We start from the raw sequence: 21,857 nt of genomic DNA on the forward strand, positions 1-21,857 counted from the left end.
CTCTGACCTGCATTATTAAGTTTGTTTCAAACTATGGTCTGTAATAATTCGCACCTCGGTTTATGTGTAAAAATGTAATATTTGTTGATATCTTTCCATCGTGGAAGCGATCCTGATGTATGGCTATGGGACACGTCGTGGATATCCCGAGGAGTCATAGGGACACTCGACGGACTACCGAACTTATACTGTTTTAAGTGCGTTTCGGATAATTGCTGTTCCGACAGCGATTAGGCGCACTTAAACTAGTTTAAGTTGGACGGTTCCGCCACAATACGGTATAGCCTCCGTTCTCGGTCCCTGTTCTCCTCATTAGGCCACCACGTCATAGCGGGTAGGTTTACGACACACTGCGCAGACGTGCACCCTGGGCCTACTTCGGGCGGGCGTCCTCGGTCGGGGAGGTCAGCGCAAGTGGTACGACAAGTCCCCCAGTCGGAGGATTAGGTCGAGAGCTCTCAGCCGGGAGTGCTTGGTTGGAAGTACTCAGTCGGGGTCGGACTATGGTCCCACCCTCGGCTGGCTCCCTTTGATTGCGGCGCCAACCAGGCCTCTTGGTCGGAGGAGCCGGTCGGTGACCGAATCGTGGTCCCGGCCTGGCTGTGCGTAGTTGGGCAGGCCCAGGTACACATTGTTATTGTGCTTTTTATTGGACCAAGTGTCGTGGGAAAGTAGTCCTGTTGGGGACCCGGGTCTATGGACCCATTATATATTCTTTCAAAAAATATTTAGATACCTTTTTTCTAAAAAATATATCAATTTTACCCATAAACAGTAAATGCAGTCCAATTTACTCCCTTGCAGCAGACATGGCATCACGTTGAGGGTATTTGAACGGTTTGAAAAGTTGAGGGATGTTAAAAATCCGATTTTCTAAATCAAGGAAGCTAAAAACGGTCTATCACAAAAGTTGAGAGGATCAAGTGGACCGTTTTCAAATTTTAAGCAGGGGAGCCGAAACAACCTGACTCAACAAAACGACCAAAACGGCAGACGGGAATTTGGAAGGACGTCATGATGGAGCTTATTTATTGTGGGCCAGCGAAAAAAAGACCTGGCTTACTGTCTTATTAGGCCCATCCAAAATTCCAAGCGCACCCTGAAACTCATGCAGCACTAGGTTGGTTTGGGCCGGGCCGCTGGGGAAAGCCCTGCCTGGTGGATTTTGGCACAAAGTGATTGCTTCGAACAATTCGTTTTCTATCGTTTTTCTTTCTTTTGCTTTACCTCAAAGTCCGGCTCCCGCGGACTGCACCGAGTCTTCAGGCGCCCAGATTCGTTGGCTCTCTATATGTTTCACGGTATCAGCTAGCGCAATTCTTCCTGCTGCGCCCTCCTCTTCCGATGCCCTCTCCGATGTCAAGGATCACAATCCCCTCTTCGATTTCCAATTCGACCAGTCCGTCTATGAGCCTCTAACTCCTCTTCAGCTGTCTCCAGAAAAAAGATGAAGCATTTCGTAGTGGCAATTTAACGAAACCCATTTGCAGTACCGTATTTGGGGCGAGGCCCACTACTGATAATGATAATGGCGGAATAACAAATTTCTCCCGCCGCGCCGACTCCCTCCCCTATCCCATCCGCTCGGGCCGCCGCCGCCCCTCCCCTCCTCGCCGGCCGCCGACGTCCCTCCCCTCCGCTCCCCCAAACAGGGCCATAGTCGGCCTCCGCCGCCTCTCCGCTACCGGCCGCCGCTTCCGCTAATCTGCTGCCCCTGCCACAGCTCCGCCTCCGCCGCATGCTCCCCCCTTCCTTCCCTTCCACACCTCCAATCCACCTAGCAATCACTCCCACCTCGCCTAAAACCCTAGCTAAACCCCACCCGAAACCAATGGCCCTCCTCGCCTGAGCGCGCCCCCGCCCGCCCCGTCCACGGCCTCGCTGGCCATGGCGCTCCAGCTCCGCCGCCTCCTCCCGCACGGCTGCGCCCAGCGCCACCGCGCCGTCACCCACGCGCTCTTGCCGCCGCCGACCCCCGCAATGGTAAGCGACTCCCACCCTGCCGAGAATTTATCCAATGCGCAATTTTATGTGGTGCGTGGTGGTGCGGCGTTGGATGGTGAGGCGTGAACGCCACTTGTTCGTTGTATTGCCCGTGAGGCACATGCAAAGCTTTCTCGTTTTTCTCTCTCCCTTTGATGGGATAGCTCTGTCAAGCTGCTGAGTTCTGCGGGAACTATGTCAAATAATGACATCTCATGCCCTTGCGCAACCAAATGTGCAAAATCCTGACGGGCAAGAAACAGAAACGTGGCGCAACTGTTTCAGTCACCAGTTTTTTCTTTCGTTTGCATCAATTCATTGATATAAGATTAAGCTCAGGTGCTCAACTAAGAACACGGCTGAAGATGAGAGGGAATGATACAATGGCTCTACAGTGTTATACTTTGTTTAATTGTTTAATTTGTGCTTTGCTTGTTCCTTATGTGTTGTCTATTTGTTGCCTTTACAGCTTCAATTCGGGGCATTTCAGAGATATTCTTCTGCCCCCCGGCCCTTTTCACCTTTCCGTCCTTGTGAAATGTGCGGGGTTGCATTCAGGGGCAATTCAGCAGGGCAAATATTTTCAAGAAATAGTTCCAGGGTTTTCCTGCGGCCCAAGAGTAGTGCCTTTTTTACTACTGGACTTCTTGGCAAGCATAGTTCTATATGTTTCAGAGCCACAGACAACTGTGGAATTGCTTTGAAGGCTAATAATATTGGTAATTCAAGACCATTCTCAACAGCATGCATTAAAAAGCTAAGGTTTCTCATTAAAAATAAGAGTTCATTCGGAAACCTAAATATGAGAAGGGAAGATGGAAGCGTTGCACACAGTTTGTTTCACAGATCTGAGAAACGACAAAGCACATTAGCTGCATGTAGTACCATTGCTGACGAAGCTTCAAGATCTACTAGTAACAGCAGCAAGAGTGTTACTGATGCTAAGGCTGACACTGTCAAGAAGAAGAGTTCTAGAGGAAGCAAAAAGGAAGTTGATGGAGATATGAAAGAAAAGAAAGTACATACCAAGAAAAAGAGGATATTTGCTAGAACTCGTAACGCTGCAACAAAGACGACTGAGAGTAATAGTGTGAAGCAAGAAGACAAGAAGGCTGATAATTCTAAATCCAAAAAGGGTGCAGATAGTTCTAAAGAGAAAAAAGTGAATAATAGGTCAAAGTCAAAAGCAAAGGTGTCTGCTGCTTCTACTGTGTCATCTGAAGCTGAGATTTGCATGAAAACCTCTAATGATGGTTCTCATAGTGAGGCAAAGCCACTTGTACCACTGTATCCTCCCACGGCCAAATCAGTTGTGGTTGTGGAATCAGCCACGAAAGCAAAAGTTATTCAGAATTACCTTGGGGACATGTATGAAGTGGTACCAAGCTATGGTCATGTGAGAGATTTAGCAGGTAGGTCAAAATCCGTCCGCCCTGATGATGACTTCAGCATGGTCTGGGAGGTGCCTGCTGCTGCCTGGACACACCTTAAGAGCATTAAAGTAGCACTAAAAGGGTATGTTTCTTAAAGTGTGTAGTATGGATGCATCATTTCACATGTTTTCTGTTTACATAAAACATAGATACTCTTTGGTTATTTGATATTCATTCTCTCTGTCGAAACACTGCCACATTTGTTTTCCTCAAAGGTTTACACACATTAGTTACTGTGTTTCCAATCATAGAGAGTTATAGACAAAAACAATATCACATAGGCCTTTCGTAGAAGTTTGCTGTAATGCTTGATATGTTCCAGTTTGCATGGATGTTTGCCTCCAAAATCTTTTATTGTATTCAAAGCCACATTTTCATGGCTCCAATGTCCAATCCATAATTTTTGCAGTTCAAGTGGCAACAAAGAATAACCTTTTGCATTATGTGGTTCTTAACTTTATTGAATTAAGGTTACTGGTTCTTGAAAGTATTATTTTTAACGCTGAGCCTAGACCCTAACGGAGACTATTTACCTTAGCATAAACTAGATTTGCAAATTACAAATGCCGTATATATTTCTGTGGACCAACAATTAATTTGTAGTAAATCTCCTGATTATTATGCTGCATCCCAACTTTATGACTTTTTGATGGCAGCTGCTAGAAAAATATGAAAAAAATTAGTTGTTTGTTCATTTGGTAATATAGTTTCTATAGCTAAGTACTCCCTGCAGATAGTTTGTGCTCTGGTTTCTTATTTTTATGTTCTTATATGTAAGTATCACTGTCGCCAGTTTTGTATGCTTACATTATTCTTGTGATTGGACTATTGGATTATCACTGTCATCATGTGTATGTTGACGCAATATACTTGAGTGTTACTTGTTGGTCTGATGTTTATGAGTATACATGTCGTGAAAGTAAATCAACTAAATTCTGTATGAATAACGTTCTGTGGTTGCGGAATGTAAAAATTTTCTGTGATGGTGGTTCATCTGGTTGTGTTTATTTTTAATCTTTTACTTATATCTTCCATTAGGATGGTAAAAGAATGGCCTCAGCCGTAGCTTGAACTGTATCTGAACATATCTTTTGCCCACCTGAACTATGTAATTTAACACTTTTCCTTAAGACCCGACTTCTGCTTGTACTAATGGTAGTTATATTAATCTGAATTCAACTAATTTAGTAGTATGAAAGCTCGATATTTCTGCACACATATTGCTGATTGATTTTCCCCCTTGTGTTGCGAGTAATGGCTGTTTTTTTTTTACCAATGCCCTTCTCTTTTCTCCAGAGCAGAAAATTTAATTCTTGCATCTGATCCTGATCGTGAAGGTGAAGCAATTGCTTGGCACATCAAAGAAATGCTTGAACAGCAAGGCGCACTAAGCTGCAATGTGACTGTTGCAAGAGTTGCTTTCCAAGAAATAACTGAGGATGCAATAAAAAAGGCTTTAATGGCCCCGAGATATATTGACATGGACTTGGTTAATGCTTACCTTGCACGCCGTTCTCTTGATTATCTGATTGGGTTTGGCATATCGCCACTTCTGTGGAGGAAGTTGCCTGGTTGCCAGTCAGCTGGACGGGTCCAATCTTCTGCTTTGGCCCTTGTGTGTGATCGGGAAGCTGAAATAGAACAGTTTAAGCCACAAGAGTATTGGACAGTACAGACAGACTTCAAAACCCACTTTGCAGATCCTTCAAATGGAACATTCATTCCATCCCGTATAAAGCTTCTGAATTCAAAAAAGTTGGATCAACTTTCCATATGTTCTCAAGAAGAAGCGCGAGCTATAGAAAAGAGGATTCATTCTTCTCAGTTTGAAGTTCTAGGTGTTAAAAGAAGTAAAATTCACAAGAATCCCCCGATGCCATATATTACATCCAGCCTCCAGCAGGATGCAGCAAACAAACTACATTTTACTGCAGGGTATACCATGAAGGTTGTTTCTGCTAGACTCATTATATAGCGCATTTATATGTAGTGATCAGTTGGCTGACGCAACTCATTATATGACTGCAGGTTGCCCAAAAGCTTTATGAGGGTATCAACCTTTCCTCGGAAGAAGCGACTGGGTTAATAACATATATGAGAACTGATGGGTTCCATGTAAGTAACACCCAACATTTTGTTGACTCAAGTAGTTTTACCTTGTTTATTGGTGTGTGCGTATGTTCCACAAGTCTTTGTTCCCTCTGCTTTACTTTCTATTTGAAAATCTCAAATTGATCATCTAGTTTGGTCATAGTCTAAAGTTAGTGCGTTTACTTTAAAATGATCAAAACTATTCTGCAGCATTCAGGTGCATGTGTAAGCCTTCTGATTAAATCAGTGGGTAGGAAGCTGGACAGTAGGAACTTTAAATGATGCATTCACTTGAGCAAAACACTTCTTTTGCATGATTACTGCATAACCACGCATTTGTTGGCACTTAGGTGTTATTAATAGGCTTCAAGTAGTTTAAGCCTGCAAAGTTGATAGTTTCAGAGTTCATAGTCAAAACTAGACTGCCTAAAGAGTTCATGTTACTAGCATGCACTTTTCCTAACATCTTACGATATACTGCTCAAATTTACGTTATGGAGATCAGAGAGCATGTAAATTTCTAAAATGCCACTTATCTGTGATGGAAGGAGTAAAAGATGATAACTACACTGAAACTTTAATTCAGTAAAATTCTTGTATGAAACATTTCATGACTGGCATGCCAAATTAACTGAAGTTAGATAACTAAGGTCTAAATATATGATGCAATGCTACATGACGGATGCTTCTGTCTATCCTTTGATGTGAGATTTTCCAAAAAGTTGTCAATAAGAGATTATTGAAGTCCAGTATACTTGATGTTTGTTTGTTTAAATAGTGTGTTGACTTGTTTGTTCTCCTTTCACCCCTTGAAGATTTCTGATGGAGCTGCAGAAGACATCCGTTCATTAGTCAAAGAAAGGTCCACAACTTTCTCTCTAAAGTAGCTGCTAAGTCTCTTTCTAATTTTAACGGGTGCTAATTTCTCTTGTTCCATTTTAACTTGTAATTAATGCTTAATCCAATAATTTGGTTGAGTTCCTATGGGATTTAGTTTATACTAGTGGAAATTTTTAGAGTCGCTCATATTTGTTTAAGACTTATTAGATGAAACCTACAAATGTAAGACACATTATTCAAAAAATAGCCGAGTAATTTAAAAATCTTTAATTGGTCTGGACTCTGAAGATCTTTGATGACATGATAAGAGGGTTCAAGATGTTGATTGATTCATTTCAAGTTGTTGATTGGTGGTATTCCGCTCTAGTTTTGAGATTCTAGCACCTGATGTAATGATGTGTATCTGAATATGGTTTGTGGCCAGCATTCTTCTTGTTAATTAGAATTTTCTTCAGATATGGTCAAGAGTATGCTTCAGAGGACATCAGGAAGTATTTAAAGAAGGTGAAGAATGCTCAAGAAGCCCATGAAGCCATTAGGCCCACCAGTATAAGGAGGTTGCCATGTAATGAGTTACCCTGTAGTTTTGTTGATTTATTGCATTTTCTCAGTTACAACTGCTAACTATTTCCTAGCAAACAATTTTGAGTAAGCTTTGGTACATGCATATTGCCCTTTGAAGGTTATAATTCTATTATCTCATATTCAAGAATCATCACCAAAATGTTGTTAGTAATGTACATGATGTGCTATGATAGGTTGGTTTCTTGTGGTCCACATTTCATAATGAACAATATGTTGTACAATTCATGCCTCGTAATTCTGCCTTGTACACTCCTTTATTATATAACAGAGATTTGAATAACACTTGTATGAAAATTGCACTTCGGAATTTGTTTGTATTATTGAGGTTGCTGTGTTGTGCAATCTGTAGTGAACATGCTTTATAAATGACCATCCCCACTTGATAATGGCAATATCTGTGCTCCAATCAGCATCTTCTATTCGATTGCATGAGCACCTTAAATATATATAGTTTTTTTAATTTATTTTGAAGTGATATCACTCATTATTATGTCTGTTTTTTAATATATGGTTGCGACACTATATCTCTTATAGCATCTTTGGTTGGAGTACTTGATAATGATTCTCGAAAACTGTACACTCTAATATGGAAAAGACAATGGATTGCATGAGCACCTTACATATATATAGTTTTCTAATTTATTTCGAAAATGATATCACTCATTATTATGTCTGTTTTTAATATATGTTTGCAACACTATATATCTTGTAGCATCTTTGGTTGGAGTACTTGATGATGATTCTCTAAAACTGTACACTCTGATATGGAAAAGGACAATGGCTTGCCAAATGGAAGCTTCCAGGACTGATCTGGTTGGTTACTCTTGCACTTCATTTTTCCCTATGGTTGATTTTGTTCTTTATGATGGTTATAAGTTATGGTAAACAAAGTTCTATTGGCTACGGAAAACCTTAATAAGTTGAAACATATGAGAAATTTGCAGCAGCCAGCAAGTGCTTCTAGCTGAGGAAACATATTTCAGTTTTAGGAAGTTTATTCTTTTTTCCCCTTAATTTCTGGTAGATTAACGAGGCACCTCTGTTCTCATGTTGCCTACATTTCCAATATCATTAGCACTAGGCTTTTGGGTGAATATGATGTATAAAATTCAGTGTGGTATTAAAGCCATCTAGTCAAGCGGTCCTACTGGCGCATTGATATATCATAAGAAAAGCAATCGCAGCCCAGTATGTGTCCTTCTCACAGACCTAATTGAAAGCAATGAAGATGCATGGAATAGTAGATTGGATTGATAGAGGGATAAGTGTACATATATATAGGGGTGAGGAGATCTTGAGGTTTATGGAAACAACACCAATCAAGATCTCATATCCCTCTAACCAACCAGGGGCAGCCGGCGCTAGACGCCTGGGCCCAGCCCAATACACACGCATACACCACGTACACAGATTGTCTAACACGCCCCCGCAGCCGAATTGTCGATGCGTCGAACATTCAGACTGGACCGGAACTCCGTGAACACCGAAGATGGCAGTCCTTTGGTGAAGACATCAGCGAACTGAGAAGTGGTAGGAACATGCAGGACGTGGACATGACCAAGACCGATGCGCTCCCAAACAAAATGCAGATCAATCTCCACATGTTTGGTGCGCTGATGTTGGACGGGGTTCGAAGACACGTAGACAACACTGTTTTGTGGAGAGGTGTAAGGGCATGACATACGGAGGTGAGTGCCGTGGGTGAGGAGAACGTGCGGGCGCTGGAGTTATCGAACTCGCGGTCGTTGTCGCATTGGACTCCCTTCATGGTGGCGCCGAACTGTATAGCAACATAGGCAAAAAAAAATTTGCGAGGGTGGTGAAGCGCCGAACTGTATAGCAACATAGGCAAAAAAATTTTTGCGAGGGTGGTGAAAGTGTCAGATTTTAGCCATAGAGGAAACGCCCACAAATAATGTGAGCAATCATCCAAAATAACCAATAATATTTGAAACCTAAGACACTAACAATAGGTGAGGTCCAAAGTTCGCAATGAATTAACTGAAAATTATGAGTAGCTCGAGATGATGACACATGAAACGGGAGACGAGTGTGGCGGCCTAACTGATAGGCATGACAGATAGAGTCACCGGTGCCTTTATTACAAGGGATAGCAGACAAGCGCGCAAATGTAGACAAAACTTCATGTTCCGGATGGTTGAGACGCCGGTGCCAAAGCGAGGAGGTGGGGAAGGAAGACGCCGGCAGACGGAGCGGGTACAGGGGACCGGAGCTATCACATCGGATGATATCTCTCCGAGAGGGCGGATCCTTCACAGAACAGCCAAGAGGGTCAAACTCCACAGAACAGTTATTATAGGAAGTAAACTGGCGAATGGAAATAAGATTCTTAATAAGATTCGGTGAGACAAAAACATTATTAAGGCGGAGCTTATGTGAGATGGTGGTGGTGCCAGTAGAAGTGACGGGCAGGTTGCCGTTTTCAACAATAATGGAAGATGGAGAAACCGAACTGGAGGTGAAGGGATGCGAAAGGATACCGGCATCGAATGTCACGTGGTTGGTGGCGCTGGAGTCGAAGTACCAATCCTGCTGCGGTGGCTGCTGAAGCGACATGGTGCTGAAGTTGGAGGCGAGCATCTGCTGGTCCCAGTCGGGAAGATTGGCCATGAGGCTGTAGTAGCCCGACAGCGGGATGGCGCACTGGCCGTGGGAGTCGGCCAGCTGGGCGTGGGGTTGCTGCTGGGTCATCATCGTCTGTTGCTGGGTTGCCAGGAGCTACTGCTGATGGGTGGCGAGGGCTTGCTGTTGGTGTTGCTGGACTAGCAATGCCTGGTGCTACGGAGGTGGCCCGGGGGGGGGGGGGGCACGCCGGCCTGGGAGGGGCCTTAGTGCCAGGCCACATCTGAACCGGAACATGGTAGTTGGGCTAGGTGGCGGTCTGGGCCGCACCAGGGGCGGCTGCGTCTGGGGAAGAACCGCCGGCGCCGCCACCACCGTTGTTGTTGGAGCCACCGGTGTTGCCCTTGCCGCCGCGCTTGCCTCCCATCTTGCCGCGCTTGCCGCAGTCAGAACCGGAGGCGGGTTGCTGCTTCTGCTGCTTGGGTGGCTGCGCGGACGAGGAAGAGCTAGAGGCGGAGCCACCGGTTCCGGAAGAGGCGATGAAGGCACCTGCAGACGCCGTCTTGGCCATGGTGAGCTCCTCCAAAAGCAGGTCGTTGCGCGCTTGAAGGAAAATGGGGAAGGGACAACTGCGCCAGAGGTGTCGGCCAACATCCTTGTAGCGCTCATTGAGGCCCCGAATCACGTTCAGGACAATGGTTCGGTCCGTGATGTGCTCACCAAGGTCACGAAGGGAGTCAGCCATGGCCTTGAAGCGGCGGCAGTAGTCGGTGATAGAGAGCTCCCCCTAGGAGAAGTTGCAGAACTCGGCGTCGAGGAAGAGAGCCCGCGTCTCTCGATTGCTGAGAAACTGGAACTCAAGGGCGAGCCAAGTCATGCGAGCGATGGCGTCGCGTTCCATGATGGTGTCGGCGAGCTCACTGGAGAGCGTGCCCATGAGCCACGAGCGCACGACACAGTCCATGCGAACCCAATCCGGAGACTCGGGCGTGACCACGTCGGAGAGAACGTGTCCTTGAAGGGAGTACTTCCCGATTGTCATGAGGAAGGACTCGCGCTAGTTGGGGAAAAATGTTGACGTGACGTCGAGGACGAGGGGAACGAGCGCGCGGATGTTCTGCACCGCCACGACCTGAGCGTGGAGGTTGATGATCGCAGCAGCTTCGTGTTGGAGGAGAGCCTCGCGGACGGGGATGTCCGAGGCAACGGAGTCAATGTCATTGCCGTCATCGTCGGGATTCCCCTCGGGCATGGGTGGGGGTGGATTCGCCTCGGCGCGTTCGCGGGCGGTGAGATCCCGGGTAGTGGCGGCGCGAGCGATGGCCGTGTCACGCTCCTTGTTAGCAGCCTCTGTCTCGCACTCGGAAGCCTCGGCTCGAGCAATCGCGGCGTCGCGAGCCTCCTGGGCGAGTCACTCCTGGCTGGCGCGCTCCTCCTCGGCGCGCTTGGCGGCGGCGGGATCAAGGGGAGCAGCGTCGTTGAGGTTGAAGGTGGCGCCAGGGGTGGGGACGGAGGCGCCGGGCTTGGTGCCAGCCATGGGTGTGGCGCCGAAGAACGGGCACATGGGGCTGGAGCGGCAACGCGCGGATGGCGTGGACGCGGCAAACGCGGCAGAAGGAGGGAGCGGCGCTTGGTGGCTGCGCGCTAGGTGCGGCGCCGGAGGCAGCTCATTAGGGTGCGGAAGGTGAATCAGGAAGAACCCGGACTCGTGATACCATGAAAGCAATGAAGATGCTTGTAATAGTAGATTGGATTGATAGAGGAATAGGTGTACATATATATAGGGGTGAGGAGATCTTGAGATTTATTGAAACAACACCAATCAAGATCTCATATCCCTCTAACCAACCAGGGGTGGCCGGCGCTAGACGCCTGGGCCCATCCCAATACACACATGCATACACCACGTACACGGATTGTCTAACACTAATTGAGGCAACATGCTGGAGATTTCACCATGAGATTTCAGCTAACTGGTTGGTTTGTGAAACTTAATTTAGCCATGTTTCTTTGCATAGTTTATATGTTTTGTGTAACTAAGACCCTGATTACAATTGTTGCCATCTACCAGTACGAGCACAGCTGAGAAACTTCATTTCAGCTGTTGTCTTCAATAAAAACATTTGCTTAAACACATATGGTGTAGTAAGATGTATATGTATTCTTGTATTTTCCCCATTGTATAAGGGGTTTTGTGCATATTTCCTAATACCTGCACATGCATATATTTGGGCCTAGAGCCCCCATATTGAATACAAGTGCTATTCATAACATGGTACAGAGCCAAACTAGTGTTTAGATTTTCTTAGAATCTGCTCTAGGCGATTTTCTTTTCAGCACGTAGCATTTACGTGCCTTCTACAATCATCCCATTGAATTGGCTTTGCTCTTTGTTTTTGAGCACATCGTCAATTCCGCGTTGCCTCATCTTGCAGCCTCTCAATCGGTTCGATTTTGCCGGTTTCATCAACTGCCGCCGACCAATCGACTTCCGCTGGACTGCCACCCCGTGCCGATTCGTCCGCCAGCCCGTCGATTCGTTCGCTGATTCAGCCGCCAGCCCATCAACTCAATCTGCTACTCGGCGGGCGTGCTGTGCGGAACCATGGAGGACTCGCTCGTGTGTTCCGCTCGTGGTTGCCTCCGTTGCCTGGTCCTCACGTGAAGGAGGACTCGCTCGTGCTGTTCTGCTCGTGGTTGCCTCCGTTGCCTGGTCCTCACGTGAAGAGATAAGGCATCTGTAAAAAAAAAACCCTCGTGCTGCTTTGTATTTTCTGGTTCTTTGCACCCTCTCTGTGTGCTCTGTTCTTCAGCACGCGGGCAGGTTTCCGGGTACCAGCAGCACGCAAGGGTTAAAAAAATAACTGCTGCGCTGCCGCTTTTCCTTTGCATTCATAACAAATGTGACATCCTCATTCTCTAGCATGGAACTTTGTACTGTGGTATGTGTAAATTTTAATTTTTAAAGCGTTCCATCAAACTACATGCTTGTAGATTCAAGTGGATATTGGAACTCCTGAAGGAGACATGAGTTTTCATTCGTCTGCATCAAGACTGGACTTCAAGGGATACCAAGCCGTCTATGGGGTAAGTTCTAAAAGTATAATTATTGTACACTTGCTTTCCGCATCTTCTATGGATTTCGCTTTCTGCATCTTCTATGGATTTTAGAAATCCTCTATGGTGCAGTTACCGTTGCAGTCCTTCCTTTGCTGTACTTGAATTTCTTAAGAAAATGCATTGGTTGGCTCTTAAGGTGGCCTTACAACCGTAGCTTATGCTACTTCTTTCAGCCTACGAGTTGCCTGATGACATTTTTGATCTATGGAATGTATCAATGATAAAGTTTGATGGTTCAGGGGCCAATTACTTTTCTGGTATAGCGTTTATCATATACATCGCTTGCTATTTACTTCGGGGTACAAGTATAACCGGATCAGATACTATCTGCCTAACCTAAATGGAGTGTTGCTACTCTTTAAGATGAATTGCACTTCTGGGGTTTGGCCGGGACTCGAGGTGTATCTCACCTCCTTGCCCCCATGCCAAATGATAGCTAAAGTTCTGGTCGAGGTCGGTTTTTGTATGTATCAAAAGGCAAGTATGTGCAAGCTTATTATATGGTGAGAGTATGTAGTGTTGTATGGTTTCTACACCCTTTTTCCTTCTTAATATAATGATACACAGCTCACTTGCATGTTTGAGAAAAATAACATACTATCTGTCTGATCTGCTGCTATTTTTGCCCAGACATTTATATAATATGGAAAATATATATCTGATTCTGACGGGATATATAGATATGGATCAGTATGCCTAGGCCAATATGACATTGGATATTGGACTAGCCCATCCCCTTTTTTTATTCTTTCTGTTTTTTCTTTTGTTATAAGGGTTAGAAAATGAGGTTAAGTGATTCTCTGTGTCGTTATTTGAAACAGTAGTACCTCTATTTTTTAAAGGACCCCTTTTCACTATGAATCAAAGTTTTCATTGTTGGAGAACTATATACCAGAGGGTGGTTCATTTCTACTGGCACTTTGGATGGTGTCTCAAGATTTTGTTCTTTCTTTCAGAAAATGGTTTCCTTTTAGTGGTTTAAAACCTGATTTCAATACTCAAAGGAAAATACATGTTTCTGCCCATAAAAGGGAATAGTGTGTGCTTACAGGTTGGAGGTAATTAGTGGGAGGGAATGGGAGTTTAGATGTTAGAGGTTAAAAATCTCTTGTTTGTTTCGTGGGCATGGGAGTTTTAGTGGGATGGGAAATATGAGTTTAGGGGGTAAACTCCCATCAATCACTTCCCTGGGGGAGGGGTGGTAATTGGGTGGGTATTTGTCTTAAGCTACACTGTTAATCATGTACTTCTACCAAAGAAAGGATATGAAGTCTCTCTTAAACTCCCACTCTTAATTCTCTCCAAAAGCCAAACAAGGGAATAGGACTAAAAATCAAACTCTCAGGGAATTCCCTCCAAAACAACTCTCGCCACTAATTCCCATGCCCCTTCCCCTCAGCTGCCAAATGCACTGTTAATGGTATGAACCAGCCTTGTTTTGAAAGGTTTTCTGCTAGTTTGAGCTGGTTTTCTCTAATGTGTTTAGCTTTTACAAAGTAAAAAAAGATAAGCACACATGTCCTCGAAAGCAACTTTTAGTCGTTGGCATTCATATCATGAATTTGTTATGTATGATATGCACTATTGCAAACGTATCACCAGATGACCGTTTATTTTTCTACTTAGCTATTGGGTTGATGCTTTGCTTGACGAACTCACTTATCTAGATGTAATCTATTTGCACTCAATCAGTATCAATTCATTATTTCTTAATGTGGGTTAGGACATGGAAAGACAAATTTTAGGTCACTTCATGGCCTCAGATGTGCACAAAAATACATTTTTATATCGAATTCACGAATTGTTGCATAGTACATAATTTGTGTTATTTTGTAGCCATGTAAGTTTTGTGTACTGAAATGCATGAGTTTGTTCTGATTTATCAGTGTCTTTGGCTTTTTATGTTCTGGACTGAGCTCCTTTTGGTGCTGATGGTTAGGAGTAGGACTTGGCTTGAACAGAAGCATGGTTGTCAATTGCACTTTATGAAGAAATGTGCCAACTTTTCAGTCTACGAATTTAAAACTCAATAACAAGAAACTTCTCTACTTTTAGGACAGTGAGGCAAGTCCATCCAGCGACAACTCCGAGGGAGATGCTGTGCATGAGGCTAATTTTGAGGCCTTGTCCAAATTAAAGGTTAGCAGCTGCTGAATTATCGCTTGACGATTCCCTTCCTTTTACTTCTCAAGCTACTGAGCTATTGGCAATCATTCAACTATTGCAGTATCTTATTAACGCATCTCTTTCTTCCAGGTTAAGGACTTGGTGTCTCCAGTTAATGTGCATCTTGGGCAACACTTTACTAAGCCACCATCACGTTATTCTGAGGGTGCATTGGTAAGCAATAATCTATTATGTTTTATTTTTCACTTCTTTGCTCTGAGGATTGTCCATTTCTGCAATAAAATAATGTTCTTTCTACTGGCTTCTACTACTACAAGATTTTCATATTATGCCTGTTATCTCCAGATTAAAAAGCTAGAAGAACTTGGAATTGGAAGGCCATCTACTTATGCATCTATAATGAAAGTGTTACAGGTGATATAACATTCTACTTCCCTACTATTTTTACCATGGTATTGGAAGGCTATTTAGGTATGCCTAAAGTATATCTGATAACCTTTCTTAATTTACACATATTCTGTTGATTTTTGTGCTGGATATTTAATCGCTAATATGTATCCGACGCCAAGTTTGTGCTGGGTGGCTCATGTAGTTGCCGTCAGAGTGGTGCACTATTATTGTCTTGGATTTTGTGGGAATATAGGCGTGAATATACATTGAGGCATGAGTTACTGGTCTATTTCAAGGGGCTAGTGAAGGGCTATATTGCCTTCTTGCGCACAGTGCTGTTCCTTCCTGGACACAGCAGAGGATCTGCGCACATCTCTTCCAGCGAAGGCGCAACTAATAGAATCATATACCTTACTTCCCTAACTTAAAAAAATTACCCCTGATGTCTTGAACTTATTGCACCGAGACATGTCCTGAGCTGATACAACAATGGCTGCATGATTGCTTTCGCACCTATAGGTGTGCTCTAGGAAAGACTACATGCACACACCACAAAATGTAGCACACACCATACTGTCTCATAGTGTCCTGTCATGGGTGCATGTCACACTTGACATTTGGGTTTGCAGTTGAAATTGAATGATGTTGGTCTGCATATGGGTCTGGGTGTAGACTGTAGAGTACTGAGCCTAGCTCAGTTGGTGGGTTTGTGGGTGTACACTCCCACCACCCATGTCCGGGTTGTCTTCAACTCAAATTTGGGTGCCTATTTCTTATTTACAATGCCACCTAGTTCCTTCTAGGTTGTTTGAGTTCTTTTTTAGGGCATGCTGTATCAAGCATTGTTCTAAAAGGTGCTAGGCGCTAGGCACTAGGCTGGGACAGGACATAGCGGGGTGGGAGGGTGGTGCTATTGCCTAGTGCCTATGAACATGGGTCTCAAGTTGGTATGTAAGTTGGTTAAGGTTGATGTTGAGCTAGGATAAGCATAGTCTTTTGGTTCCAATCATCGTGGACCAGAGTATATGGACTGGCGATCTGGTAGTAGAGCCCTTTTCAAGGGACAGATCCATATTCCCTCTGCTAATACTATCCTCCTTCGCATTCCCTTATGCTCTTCCTTTTCTATATCCCTGATCACTAACAGTTTCTTAAAGCTGAAGTTTATATTATAAGTTTAAAGTTCTGATTATAGGGCATTTCCCTGGCATTTGGTGCTAATACCATGACAGGACAAAGCAATAAAAAAGGCACACTTATTTTTTTCCCCCAAACGGATATCTACTTGTGTAGTGCAGCACGATTACTTCTTTTTAGCAATGCCAAAAGATCACATTCAGAACTAGCGCTCTTATGCCTTTGAGTTTGGATAGCAACAACATATGGGTAAAAAACAATTGCAAATTTTTAGAAAATTACTATGCACTAAATCTTATCTTCGTTCGTTGTCATTAGTGCTGACTTGTTCCACAAGGATAATGGTATTTTCTATACTTGTTTTGTTCAGGACCGGAAATACGTGACAATAAAAAGTCGAGTTCTGCACCCTGAATTCCGTGGTCGAATGGTTTGTTTTTTTTTTCCTGATTTGCCTTTGGAATGATCCTATATGATCAAAATATCTTTAGCTCTGTTAGCATCTCAAATTTTTGTACATCTAGTCTAAGACAGACGATACTTCTAGCTTTTTTTTTCCTCGAACAATACTTCCAGCTAAATGCATCATGTTGTATTAGATAATCTATTCTGCCTATGTATATCATTTTGTATACCCTTTTGTACAATGTGTCTTTGTTTGACTATTTCATTTGTCTCTTATTATTATTTGTAAACAATGCAAGTTTTCACCAAAACATCTAAGTTCACCTTTATCTCTAATGATCTCTGAGTGTACATTGTATGGTTTTGCTAGCAAAATGCCTGATTACATCTTGCCATTACATTCTTGTGCGTTTTGTGGCGTTTACCGTTGCTTAGAAATTCCTTCCCTAGACTCCGCAAGTTTTAGCACGGGGCACTCCCCCTTTCCCTTTCCCAGCTTAATTACATGTTTCCCATATCAAGGCCAGTTATTTATAGGCCTCGTTGTCTCAGCCCTGTTTCAATTTATCTGAGTTTGCTTTTTTTTTTCCCTTCTAATTTTGGTGTTCAATGTCATCTCATTTTTCAGGTTTCAGCATTCCTTTTGCACCATTTCTCCGAGGTTGCTGATTACAGCTTTACAGCTAACATGGAGACAGAGGTAGTAAACATTTCTCATTTTATAGTTTATATGATTTATACCATAGTTCTAGAAACCTGCTTAAGCTGGCTGGTTGGTGGCTACTGCTATTAAATATTAACTAAACCAATATGAGAATTCAGGAAATCAGCACATCCTAATGGGCACTGGAACGGTTCTAACTGTGCTCATGATTATTCTTGTATTCAAGACATTAGCAACATTGTTATTATAACTGTGGAAATGACTCAAGACATAAGTCATGAACTCATGCTGCTCTGGCCGGCAACCCTGGGATGCCAGGAGCACTTAGATATCAGTTAGATGATGAAGACTATACTAAGATAGCATTGCTTCTATATGCCTCATATGTCATAATTCGATTATAAATCTAGAATGGAACCAAATTAAAAGTTACATCAGGAAAACGTTATTTTGCAAATTAATCTAATTTTCCAAGATGAAGAGGACTGTTACCATAAGTCTAATTACTTTGATTACAAGTACCAGGTTTCTCAGAGTGATAATAGAAGATAAATAAATATTGTAGTAGTTTGGTGTGGCAACCCAATACAATTTAAAGTGTGAGCGGCAGTTGAGAGGGGCATATTCAGAGAGCTGAGGGTTGCAGAGAATCCACAGCACTGTTTAGGACACGTCAGCAACTTGAAACTAGCCCTAGCCCTAGACTGTCAAATTTTCAGTACACATTGTTATTTTCTGTGCTTCCCTATGTGAATTAAAATACGGTAACTACAAACTTTAGTGAGTGTAATGAGGAAAACAATGCTCGTCACAAGTTCACAGTATAAACATATCTAGTACACGGAAATTTGGGCCTGTTTTTCCCTCATAATGCGCTCACACTGCAGTGTGATATGCCTGGGAAAAAACAGTATAGTTGATGATTTCTTAATCACACTACTTCTGTAATGAGCTGAAGCCATAAAAAGCATGGGACTAAAGCAAGGCAATCAGAAACTACCTCATGATTATATATTTCTGAAGATTTTTCTAGTAGCTCTGGTATCTGCAAAACTATTGCAATCAGAAAATGAACTTTATATTGCTACCAATAGCGTTTAATTTATTCTTTACAAAACACCTTTCAGTAATATGCAAAATTAATCGGTTATTAAATCGTATTGAAGTTCCTTTTCTTTGACATTAATAGCTAGACAATGTATCTGGTGGTTCAACTGAATGGAAGGGTCTTCTGAAAGATTACTGGGAACGATTCAGTAAATATTGTGCAGATGCTAGTAAACTGGATGGCAGAAAGGTAAGATTTATTTTAATTTCTGAGTATGCTGGTGCTTTGATGATGCAAGTTCTCTTAGTTTTGGTTTTGGGTGACAATCAAATCAATCTTTTTAATGACACGTCAACTGAAGTCAACTATCTCAGGTTCATTTCTCAATTATGAAGTAGTGGTTCATAGATTAGGGTTTTTGCTTTGGTAGGATTTTATCCCTAGTCCTGTATTGCCTGAAACTGGTTGCGTCTGCATTTGCTTTGAAGGAAAAGACATGAGAAATGGCAAGCTATAATATTTCTCTGTGTCTCTGCTGAAGCATATTGGTTAAGTGGATATATAAAACTGTCCACTTGTATCACCCAACACAACACAGTTCTGGTTGAACCCTACATATGTGCAGAGGGAGCTCCAAAATATTTTTGGGAGAGGACTGAACACTTCTTGGGGGCAAAAGGGAACATGGTCAACTGGCTGAGGCCAGATAGTTTCACAATGGTCTAGCGTAGCATTAGGTTGCTTTAGCTTCTTTGGAGCATGGAATTGCTGAGCTCAACATGAACATTTAATACTATTGATGTACCTGCAAGCACTAAACTTTCAAAACCAAATTTGACATTATTGCAGGTAGAGAGAATGTTCGAAGAAAAATTTGGTCCTATCCTCTTTCCTGATGATGACAAGGATAGTAGAATTTGCCCTAGGTAATGCATGTCACATGTACTTTTAAGGTATCTTCCATAGATCGTACATATTGAATACTGGAAATCGAGATATTTGCAATATTCATTCAGGTTTCTGTTATGGCTAACCTTCAATGTCATTGTACTATGTGATGCATTCACGTTTGTAATTATCAACATCCTTTTTGTGTGTGTGTTTCCAATGCCTGCAGCTGTTCTGAGGGAACCCTGAGATTTAAAGTAAGTAGGTATGGTGAAGGCTACTTTATAGGCTGTGATCGACATCCGAAATGCAAGTATGACCCTGTTCTTCCTTTCTATAAATTGAATACATATATTCCTCATTGTCACTTTCTATGTATTTTTTGAGTTCCAGGTTTATTTCTTGATTGTTGATGATCATTGGCACTGGTCTAATTACTGTAGGTACATAGCTCGTTCATTGTCACAGCAAGAAGATGATACTGAACCCACAGAGGAAAGTCCTAAGTCTTTTGAACCCAGGTTACTAGGTGTCATGCCTGATTCCGATGAAAAGGTATTCTCAATTTATGACATTCAGGTTTGTTATTTGCAAATCTGTAATGTGTATTAAGTGTGTAACAACTTTATTGCTCAATCTACAGGTGTTTTTGAAACAAGGTCCGTATGGTCACTATGTCCAGATTGGAGAGGATAAAAAGGGACTCTATCCAAAAAGGGCTTCCCTTTCTGAGGTAATTATTACCTTATTTTTTTCTAAATGAAAAGGAAGCCCATAATCAACAATTTTCCATCCTTTTCAGGAACTCAAAACAATTATTATTGAACTCTTGTTTCAGGTCAAAGATATAGACACTGTCACTCTAGAAGATGCAATTGAGCTGTTGCAATATCCCAAAATTCTGGTATGCATTTCTCTGAACTGTAGCTGTTGGTGCTATTTGTTGAGTTGGGTCCCATGATATTGTATTTTCCTACAGGGAAAACATCCTGATGATGATCATCCTGTACTTATAACACATTCTAAAGTTGGATACAACATCAAGCATAGGAGATCTCTTGCTGCAGTTCCAAAGGTACATGCTAATGCTACCATCATAACATTTTAGTTTTTTCATTTCAGAAACCAAACTAACATTAATATATGTATTAACATATCAGCTATAATTGTCCGATTCCTTGTGTTGGAGCAATATAAAAGATGTTTATATTCAAAGTTCGATACCTTTTTATTGGTTCATGTGCATTTATTTTTTATCGTGGTTGGTGAATTTGGAGACTTTCCTTGCAAGACTGATAATATCTTGAAAATGTTTGATAACAGAATATGGACCCGAAGGAGATCACGCTTGAGCATGCACTGAAGCTTCTGAGTGGTAAAAGTGTCAGACAGATTGGTCGGCCAAAGGGGAAAGCTAAAAAAAAGGAACCCCTTGAATGGCATTAATGGAGCCTAAACTCATTGCAAAATCCGAAATGTGTGATTGATAGTTGGTCAGAGTTGTATCCGTGCAGCAAATTCAGAGACAGTCAGCATAAAGCATGAGATGCCCCTGTTCATGGCATAAATTGGTTCGGCCTTCAGCATGGTCGGCACAAGGCTCTTTATGACAATTAAGCCGATCAACATGAACATGAACTGCAACTTCACAAGCTTCCTTACATTCGATAACTAATGCTGGATTTCTCCACACTGGCCTGGGCCCTGGGGGCTGGGGTGATACATAACTAGCCAAATTCAGGTCATATCTTTTCATTTCATTTTTTTTACCTTAGTCGTCATCAGTTGTATAGAAGGCACGTACACAACCAACCAGATTATACACCCATAGGTTTTCAGCAACTTGCAGTTCAAATGTGCTTCACAGAGATCGTCACCTCGTTTTTTGTTTGCAGCATCCCTGGTTCTTTTCAGGTGAATGATGCGATTTTCTTTTCTTTTCTTTTTTTAGAAAATAAATGTTTTTCTTATTCAATTTGAAGGACTTGCTATGATGGAAGGAAATAGGCTGAATTTATACATGCTTGCAAGTCCCAGGCTACCAGCTATGCTTGCAATTTTGTACTGAAGATAACTCTCTTGATTCAGAAAACACACCCATTTGTAGTGCTGGGTGGTGTGGGTTTACTTGAACTGCATTGCGACTCAAACAAAACACCCATTCGTCAATTCGCAGCTGAAAAATTACTTGTCCTTGCACTGTTTTTGTTTGTTTTAATATTTCTTTTCACTGTGATTGGCCTTTCTTTTTTACTAATTTAACCTGTCGGCTGGTGGTGGATAGCAAATCGCTTGCGAATGATTCTCTGGAGTGGTCATTTTGCCATGCTTTGTTCGAACAGTGGTTAAATTAGTGATGACGGCCCTAGAAAAAGGAGGCGATGACTGCAGAAATAAATGTTACATCTCCAGGATTGACATGACATCCTAGCGTATCGTAGACTTTTTTTTTTTGAAAAACAGCGTATCGTACGTATTCGTGCCATCACTGTAAATCGCTTGAGGTATATAATCACAACTTAATAGTGCAATTTAATTGTTTCATCCACGGTCCAAACATATG

At 42.6% G+C, this 21,857-nt stretch overlaps 1 protein-coding gene across 1 annotated transcript; it reads left to right on the forward strand.

Annotated features, from left to right (window-relative positions):
• Positions 1 to 1,343: 1,343 nt before the first annotated feature.
• LOC101783673 (DNA topoisomerase 1) lies at positions 1,344 to 21,487 on the forward strand. The gene is made up of 21 exons (XM_004953105.3): positions 1,344 to 1,983; positions 2,453 to 3,498; positions 4,713 to 5,364; positions 5,445 to 5,531; positions 6,323 to 6,369; positions 6,803 to 6,912; positions 7,645 to 7,745; positions 12,510 to 12,602; positions 14,691 to 14,774; positions 14,892 to 14,975; positions 15,108 to 15,176; positions 16,660 to 16,719; positions 17,323 to 17,394; positions 18,548 to 18,655; positions 19,256 to 19,332; positions 19,524 to 19,607; positions 19,738 to 19,849; positions 19,938 to 20,027; positions 20,133 to 20,198; positions 20,274 to 20,369; positions 20,618 to 21,487. Exons 1-21 carry the CDS (start codon positions 1,888 to 1,890, stop codon positions 20,738 to 20,740), a joined length of 3,357 nt encoding a protein of 1,118 aa, XP_004953162.1. The 5' UTR covers positions 1,344 to 1,887; the 3' UTR covers positions 20,741 to 21,487.
• Positions 21,488 to 21,857: the final 370 nt, after the last annotated feature.

The sequence above is a fragment of the Setaria italica genome, chromosome I (assembly GCF_000263155.2).
Source record: "Setaria italica strain Yugu1 chromosome I, Setaria_italica_v2.0, whole genome shotgun sequence".
Classification (NCBI taxonomy): domain Eukaryota; kingdom Viridiplantae; phylum Streptophyta; class Magnoliopsida; order Poales; family Poaceae; genus Setaria; species Setaria italica.

What these genes read in the sequence shown, in the direction of transcription:
- LOC101783673 (XM_004953105.3), top strand. Translation starts at nt 1,888, where the DNA reads ATGGCGCTCCAGCTCCGCCGCCTCCTCCCGCACGGCTGCGCCCAGCGC. An exon ending in CTGAATTCCGTGGTCGAATG is followed by an intron (nt 16,720 to 17,322) that starts GTTTGTTTTTTT and finishes CTCATTTTTCAG; the next exon opens with GTTTCAGCATTCCTTTTGCA. An exon ending in CTCTTGCTGCAGTTCCAAAG is followed by an intron (nt 20,370 to 20,617) that starts GTACATGCTAAT and finishes GTTTGATAACAG; the next exon opens with AATATGGACCCGAAGGAGAT.